The 8724-nt window shown below is 34.5% G+C and overlaps 1 protein-coding gene across 1 annotated transcript; it reads right to left on the bottom strand.

Moving 5' to 3' along the window:
- Positions 1–391: 391 nt before the first annotated feature.
- Positions 392–2706, bottom strand: LOC132123989 (thiosulfate:glutathione sulfurtransferase-like). The gene is made up of 4 exons (XM_059534702.1): positions 2521–2706; positions 1121–1243; positions 875–1037; positions 392–752 (listed from the first exon to the last, which is right to left on the bottom strand). The coding sequence occupies exons 1-4, from the start codon at positions 2648–2650 to the stop codon at positions 698–700; spliced, it is 471 nt and encodes a 156-aa protein (XP_059390685.1). The 5' UTR covers positions 2651–2706; the 3' UTR covers positions 392–697.
- Positions 2707–8724: the final 6018 nt, after the last annotated feature.

Here is an 8724-nt window from a genome sequence, read left to right as displayed (position 1 = left end):
CAGATTCATGTCTTTGCAAGTGGCAAAGTAGGGAAAAAAGGGTCAGTTTCGCTAGTTTTAACTGTCATCATTTAATTTGATCTTCTACAGTATTTCCAGATAATTGGTCCAGAACAATATGTGCACTCTCTTTTAATATTATTTTAATTAAGCACATTTGTAAATATAATTTTATTTGATAGTATATTACATTTATTGGTCCAGATCAATATTCAGCAAATAATTCATCACGGTCCAGAGCCTATTTGCTGAAGCAGATTTATAAATATATATTCACATTGGTTTTTACAGTCCAGTATCTTTTTTAAGAAATAGTTTGATCCGTCTGGTTCAATCTGAAGTAGAAATTTATAAGTATTTATCTGGAATAAGGTTGCTCCATAAATTTTCTAAAAATTAACTTAATCAGATATTATTCATATCATATCGGTAATTAATGAGTCATTAAACTATATCAATAATGACTCTAATACACTGAGTAATTCATATTCACATATCAATGAAATCACATCTTAATTAAACGTTTCATATATAATAACTGATGAGTCATTAAAATTCACATTTTTGTAAAATTCACTTTCTTCAGTTTCAACAGTCAATATTTAATTGTATTTTCTATTTCCAGATTATTGGTCCAGATTAATATGACTGTAACAGTGATGTGAAGTTAATTTAAAATGATGCTCAGTAAGTCCTTTTACTTCTTCTCACGCTGTTCCCAATCAATGTATCCGCCAGCATAATGCCGTGCCCTAAAAAAGATAAAGAAAACAAGTGCCTCTAACAACAAGGAATATTTAATGAATTGGATCATCCACGAAATATGAGTTCTGGGTTTATAATGAGATCAGTGTGTGTGTTTTCAGTAGCCTACTTAGAGAATCCCAGACGATGACCGATTTCAAGAGCAGTCAGACTCCTTTTTCCACTTCGGCAATGGAAAACTATGTTATTATCTTCCTTTTCAGGGGCTTTCACCCCAAACTGCAGTTGAAACTGTTGTGGTGGGAGTTTCAGTGACTCCTCAAGCTGTCCTACTGACAGACAAATGAAAAAAACTGAGAGTGAGTGTGGATGCAGAAACAAGAAACACAGATTCTTCACTTGAGTAGTGGCTTACAAGGAATGTTGACAGAATCAGGGATCCGGCCAGCCTGGAATTCATCTGTATTCCTGACATCAAACAGCTGCACGCTGTGATTGGCCAGCATGGCTTTGAGCTGTTCATATGTCACAGCTGACACTGAAATTGTGAAAATCAAATTGTGTTCAAAATGATACCACCGCAAGATCAGGGTTATTCTATTATTGGCAAATAAAGTTCATTAACTGATACCAGTAAAAATTATGCAACATAAAAACAGCATTTTACAAAACTCCTGCTAATGCTTAGTAGACACATAATGGCTGTGTGTTTGGTTAGTGGGAAACCACACTTTAAAACATGAAGCAGTGAATAAATAAATATATTCAATAAATAGTTCACTTAAAAGATTGCCTTGTGTGTTTTTTTTCTTCTTTCTTTTCGATGAATATCATGGTTAATTATCAAGTAGAGATAACTGGGAACTGGACCAAAGTCCAAAGTTTCTATATAATAAATGGCCCTTACTGATACTATAAATATGACCCTAGACTTCACTAAAATATGACTCTTTATCTTTTATATGTAAATAAATGGATCCTTTCAATATAGCATTTTGACCTGATCTATAAACAAAATGACAAATGAATACAATTAATGAATCAATAAAAATGTCAATATTCTCAACAGTATTTCTGTATTATAACTATGTATAAATATTAGTTATATTCTTTTACCCCATCCCTCCTCTAAATCAATAACAAATCAACAAACAAATAAAATAAATGACAATGAATGAATGAATGAATGAATTCACTTAAAGACCACACACTATGATGTATGTATTTGTGAATATCATGGTGATATATCAAGTAAGATAAGTGATATATTCAAGTAAGATATATCAAGAGATAAATGGGAATTGGACCAAGGTCCAAAATAGACAAGCCTTTCCCTGCATAGCAGACTTGACTAAAATAGTTCTCTTTATTTTTTATATATATGTTAATAAATGGCTCCTTTCAGCTTTTAAATGATATTATGAGTCACTTATATTTGACCTGCACTTATGTCAATGAATGACAATGTCAATGAATGAATTAATAAGTCAGTAAATAAAAAGTCAGTAAATAGACATAGGACTCAGACATGTATACAAACAAACAATTATAATTTTAATCATTTTTATTTACTTAAAACGTTGCATACTTTGATTTGTGTTTTTCGTGAATCTCGTGGTTATTCATCGAGTAAGGATTGCTGGGAATCGGACCAAAAAGTCTACAATTTCTTAACCCTTCTTTACATTGCAGACTTCACTGAAATTCGCAGTTTAAAAGGTAGGCTATAACGTCTTTTGCAAAGTTGATCAATCATATCTTCAACAATTAAATGCACTTATTTTGAGAGATAATTTCTTCTGCTAGCAGCTCTACCTGAATCAGGTTGTCCGTGATTGACGGTGGAAGTCTTCAGTCCACATGCTGAGATAGCTCTTCCGAGATAAACCGGTTTATTGAGTGTAAACACGCACAAACAACGTAAAACCTGAAAAGATGCCATCATTACTGCAGTCACAATGACAGTGCGAATGAAATGTCGGTCTGTCTGTTAGGTTACTTATTTATCTCCTGCCCTCTAACGTTACCGTTAAAGAACAACTATAGACTATTTTCAGGAAGGATGAAGAGGGTATTAAATTAAATAGACCTAAATCTGATGTGATGTCTACAATCTAGCTACAGCGTTTCGGGATTTCTGAGATAAAACAACAAAAGCAGTGTTGCGCACCGCATTATTTCATTCAGGTTGCCAAATCCCTATTATTGTTGATTATTAGTTTTCCAAAAATGTGTGCAATAAATAATTTATAGTATAAAACTTTACATGGTTATACTCTGTATTGTACTAAATCTTTAATATATGTTAATATTTGCTTTAAATATAGCTAGTTTTTCTTTATTTTCGACTACTGTATATCTTTTGTTGAACCTATTATATTTATAGATTTGTGTGTGTGTGTGTGTGTGTGTGTGTGTGTGTGTGTGTGTGTGTGTGTGTGTGTAATTAAAGAGAAACACTCAATGTATGAAGAGTACACCTCATTACCTGTACATTTGGGCGGGAATGAAACGTCCCTCTCCAATGATAAACATTTATTAGTCCTAAAAAAACACAATAAGAGTCCCCGCTTCTATGGATTCTTAACATGTTTACTTCTCCTACATTTGATCTTTTTCTCTTCATCCAACAGCCAGATTAACGAATGGCTTGACACAAACCGTATCGAGGCACATCCTAGACAGAGCTTACTTTTGTGTAATATTCCCAAATGAATGAATTAAGCATTTTGAACGAATTGATTGATTGAAAGGCTCCTTTATTAACACACTGATTTACCGCCACCTAGTGGCGAGATTACTGTCATAATTCAGGTATCATTTCATTTTATTCATTTTTCTGAATTAAAAATGTTGTATAAAACATTATTCTCATTTCATTATAAATGTGTAATTGCTGTGTAAATGCACATTCAGCTGTCAGATCAACAAACTGTAAATACATCTAAAAGCATCACTGATTTATTTGATGTAAGAATTAGATCAATTACTGTTTAAGAAACATTAAAGATTACAAACAAAAGGTAAAAGGTAAACAAATAATAACAGTAATAAAAACAGACATAATAGTAATAAATAAATAAATAAATAAATAAATAAATAACTTTTAATCAGTTGCCACTTATGGGGAAGTTAATTTCTGACACTGATGACACTGGCCTATTGTCTAAAGTGTTATTTCAGAGTTCAGATATAGACAATTTCACTTTCAAATCATAATGTCAAAGTCACATTAAATTCAATCACTGAAACAAGCACTCTGACTAAAACATAGTCCCATGCCAGTGGGAAAACAACATGTGATTTTCTAAATGTCTAAAAAGAGCTCTATGAACAAAACTAATAAAATAAAAATAAATAAATAGATGGGCTCTGAAGGTAAATTCTTTTCATATCTGTCGTATAAAGGTCATCCTTTGTCCAGATGAAGGGGCGCCAATAAGCTCATACTGGCACTACATAGCAACATTTGAGCAGGGTTGTGATTATCTGTCTGTAAGTGCTTTGAGAAGAAAAGGTTTTTTTATGCAATAAAGCTAAGTTCAAAAGCTAATTAATAATATTGGTACAGTAAATAAATTTCACAAAATCAGTATTTTGTTTAAGCAGTATTTGTGGCAGTTGATAAATCATGTTTCGAGATTTGTCCAAAAGGTGTGCACTTTTGCACCAATGCATTGTTTTAATGTTTGTTTTTTACGGAGGTGCCGAAATGCTGAATCAGTTAAATCACTTCTAACAGCACTTAATGAGAACAGCTTCATTCTCATAGAGGGAAGAGCGTCACATTATTTTAAGGAAAGTGCATGCCTTAATAAGTAGCTAAGGATTAAGTAGCTGCATTGATTACTTTTATGCCACTGATCAGGCTTTTATATGTAGTTTGGGGAAACAAAGGTTTTACTGAAATAATAATGCAATAACTGATACTTTAAAATCAATGTTTCAAGCAACAACAATAAAACAATTGAACAAAAAACAGATAAATGCAAAAAATAACCATTGATCATATCTGTATCCAAATCTAAATGTAATCAAATACATTTATGTGTGATTTATGTGCAAATTTTGTGCAATGTCTTTGCAATAGGGATTGTTACTAAGGGCTATGCAGGCATCTAGTGGCCACACAATTATATTACAGCTAATAAAGTGTGCAAAAAGTTTATCTTAACAGTCAGTTTACAAATAATGCATTCAGATCTGGCGAACTCATAATGCTGATTTTCCACAAATTAGTGTTTTTACCATGACAACCAATTTGAATATGACAAGAAACTGGTGTCTGAAAAGAATATAATCTGGGGGAGTGCCAAATAGGGATCTGGCCTAGGGCGTCAAATTGGCTAGAAAAGGCCCTGGTTAGCTATAATAGATCAGGTGGTGTGCCAAAGGACCAAAGTCTCTGCCTCTGTACGGTTAAGCCATTCTTTAATCTGGCTGTTTGATGAAGAGAAAGAGATCAAATGTAGCAGAAATAAACATGTTAAGAGATAGACAGGGATAAAAAAATGAATAAGCAACTTGAATATTTGCTGATTGGTCAACCTAACATTATAACATAATAATAGTCCTAAAAAAATAAATCAAACACAATAATAGTCCTCCACTTCTATTGATTATTAACATGTTTATTTCTATTATGTTTTTTATCTCTTTTTCTTCATCAAAAAGCCAGATTAATGAATGGCTAAACCGTACCGAGGCAGAGCCTTTGGTCCTTTGGCACATCACCATTTGTATTATAGCTAACTATCAAAATCTGTGTGATAAAGCTGCAGCACAGGGAGAATGTATTGTAATGAAGCACAGACCACTAACAATTTATGAGAACATGCAGTTATAACTTTTGTGTTAGACAATATGCTGCATTTTAGACAAAAGAGGAACTTATATAAAGTGACATGATGTGACATACAGCCAAGGATGTTGACCCATACTCAGAATTCATGCTCTGCATGTAATCCATTCAAAGTGCACACACACACCATGAACGCACACCAGTGTTGGGGCTAGTTACTCAAAAAAGTAATATATTACATATTACTCTCAAAAATAGTAATGCCTTACTTTACTTTATTACTCCCTGGAGAAAGTAACTAGTTATATTACTAGTTACATTTTTTTCTTAATTACTCTATAATTACCTGAGATGCATCAGATGGAGGGAGAACATACAAAGGAGGAGTGTTCTTTAGGGTCTTTATTACGCCAACAACAGACTGGCACTGTCTAGCACAAATAACTACAAACAACTGTACTTGTGCTTTTGTAAGCGGTTTTGTGACTGTGCAATACTCTACAAGGAATTTGTACTCTCGCTCGGAAAAGGCTCGTACAGCTAACTGACTGCAGAGAGTTGTCAACTGTGGTCTGGATATCTCAGTTATTCATGCAACTGCATTGTGGAAAGAGTTCCATCCCGTCACTGTAGGCACCATGAGCTTTTTTCCACAAAGGCTTTCCACTAGCTCTGCAGCTACTGTAGACCGGCTGGCCTTAGTCCAGAGGGCAGAGCACTTTGCAGTGGCACTTCTGTAAATTGTTTTGTTTGTCACTGTCAACCATTTTTCAATATCAACAGTTGATATCAAATTAAGTGTGTGCGAGGCACATCTTAAGTGAGGGGGGAGAGTAAAGTGTCCTGGGTCTTCTTGTTCCGTGGAGAGCACTTCTTGTACATCGGTAAATGACACTTCTTCATACTCCCCTGATCCCTCGTCCTCTGATTCGGATGCTGCTGCTATTGCTGGCTTGGGCTCATACTCCCTGAATGTGAGAAGTGCAAGAAGAAGAAAAAAAATATAATGTGTGGCCTATTCAATTAAAATTTTATTTTTGTTATAATTGTGACTTTATAATATTTAGATATGAATCCAACTTGTGAAAAGATATCTTTCAGGTAGTCAAATAGCATATAGTGGAGCTCTAAAGCCATCTAGTGGTTAAAGTGATTTTTATTTTATTTTAAAACTTCATTTTCCAAAAAATGGGCATAAATGTTACAACTAAACCATTTAAAATGATCCATGTTATCCCCATGAATGAAAGTTAGAAATCTGGGTCTTTTATAAAGTGAATTTTACATCAAATGCTGTTTTTTTGTAATTTGTGCAGTTTTTGGAGAATTTATATCTTTTAAATTTCTATAAATAAATAAATAAATATTTATTTATAGAAATTTAAAAGATATCATAAATTCTCCAAAAACTGCACATATGTTGAGTAAAAACATTAACAAACAGAATAAAATTACATTTGTAAAAAAAAAAAACTATTATCTTGTTACAAAATTAAATGTTATTGTCTGGGGTCTCTGGAGACCCAGCTTTCTCCCCGGGCAGAGTGTGCACTTCACCGTCAAGTTATTTTCCTTCCGTTGAACATATTCAAAATAATTACTGAATCTCCACCCGTCGAAACTAGCTTTCTGTTGCTGGGAACCTTCCTCTGAAAAAGAGCTTGCCGTTGTTGACGCTTCCATTTTTCCCGATCTGTCTTTGAGGGTGCCGCTCTGCTGCTGGCTGCCGGGTGTCGACCAATCGGTGATGGTAAATGATACCTCGTGCCAAACCCAGACCAATCACTGTTCCATTCACGCCCTCCTCCCCTTCCCTTCTGTTCTCTGTGTTGTGTGCCTTGTGTGTGATGAAGGTGCTACTGGCAAATGTAACGCAAGTAACTAGCTCGGGAAAACTGTAATAATATTACCATTTTCAGACGAGTAATGCCTTACACTACCAGTTACTGAAAAAAGTAATATTATTACAGTCGCGTTACACCCAACACTTACGCACACCAAGAGCAGTGGGCAGCCATTTATGCTTTGTCAGCTGGGGAGCAGTTGGGGGTTCAGTGCCTTGCTCAAGGGCACCTCAGTCTGAGTCTGAGCCTGAGTCTGAGTCTCAACCTGAGACTTGAACCCACAACCTTAGGGTTAGGAGTCAACCTCTCTAACCACTAGGCCACAACTTCCCCATGTAACGAAATTACTTTTTGTAATTTACCTTCACATCACATATATATTAATATAATATTACGTATTCTTTTTTTAACCTTTTTTTTGTCATGTTTAATGTTAAATTCTTACATCAAATAACTTCGAATAATATGACAATATGATATTTATTTACAGTTTAATGCTGATCTGACAGCTGAACGTGCATCTACACAGCAATTACAAATGTATAATGAAATGGGATTAATGTTTTATACAACATTTTTAATGCAGAAATATGACTAAAATGAAATGAAACCTGAATTATGAAACTAATATCGCCACTAGGTGGCGGTAAGTCTGTGTGTTAATAAAGTATCCCTTTATTCAATCAATTTGTTCAAAATGCTTAATTAATTAATTTAGGAATAAAATCAAGTGGTTGTCTATAATATCTGGTAATTGCATTGTTGTCTATAATAATGTTTATTCAAAGACTGATCAATTCAGGAATGATACACCACTCTATGTGCCTGCTGCGAGCCATTTATACAATGGTTCTGTGACTTTGGTTTAGTTGTTTGAAAAAACAATTTTGTATGCCATCAGTTAGCTGGCCAATACTCAATATTAATTAAAGAAACTTTCTTTAGTTTCTTTAATTAAGGGGCGGATCTACCGGGGTGGCATGGGGTGGCAAATGCCACCGTAAAAGAAAGCCTTTCCACCCCTGCTGCCACCCCAGTTGGCAGAAACGAATTAAAAGTTATGGCCAATTTGAAAATTTACGAGCGCGAATCTCCAATGTCCGACTGCAGTGAATGCAGCAGCACGAGAGGCCGCCAGAGCGGCAAGAGACTAGACAGTATATGCAAGAGACTGATTTGTTTGGAAAACTTTCTCAGTGCGCGCGAAGCGAGGGAACCAGACACAGGAGGAAAGAGGTAAAAAATGTATTATCTATCTATCAAGAAATGAAGCTTTAATGAAAGCACCGACTTTGAGATGATAAATAACTAACGTTACAGTGGTGTAGTCTACTACGTGATACATTACCGACTTTTAAAAAGCATAAGGATAAG

This window comes from Carassius carassius, chromosome 42 (assembly GCF_963082965.1).
Source record: "Carassius carassius chromosome 42, fCarCar2.1, whole genome shotgun sequence".
In the NCBI taxonomy this organism is placed as follows: domain Eukaryota; kingdom Metazoa; phylum Chordata; class Actinopteri; order Cypriniformes; family Cyprinidae; genus Carassius; species Carassius carassius.
This window is presented reverse-complemented; position numbering and strand designations above follow the sequence as displayed.

What these genes read in the sequence shown, in the direction of transcription:
- LOC132123989 (XM_059534702.1), bottom strand. Translation starts at nt 2,650, where the DNA reads ATGATGGCATCTTTTCAGGTTTTACGTTGTTTGTGCGTGTTTACACTC. An exon ending in TCACGGACAACCTGATTCAG is followed by an intron (nt 1,244 to 2,520) that starts GTAGAGCTGCTA and finishes TCACAATTTCAG; the next exon opens with TGTCAGCTGTGACATATGAA. An exon ending in TGATTCTGTCAACATTCCTT is followed by an intron (nt 1,038 to 1,120) that starts GTAAGCCACTAC and finishes TTTGTCTGTCAG; the next exon opens with TAGGACAGCTTGAGGAGTCA.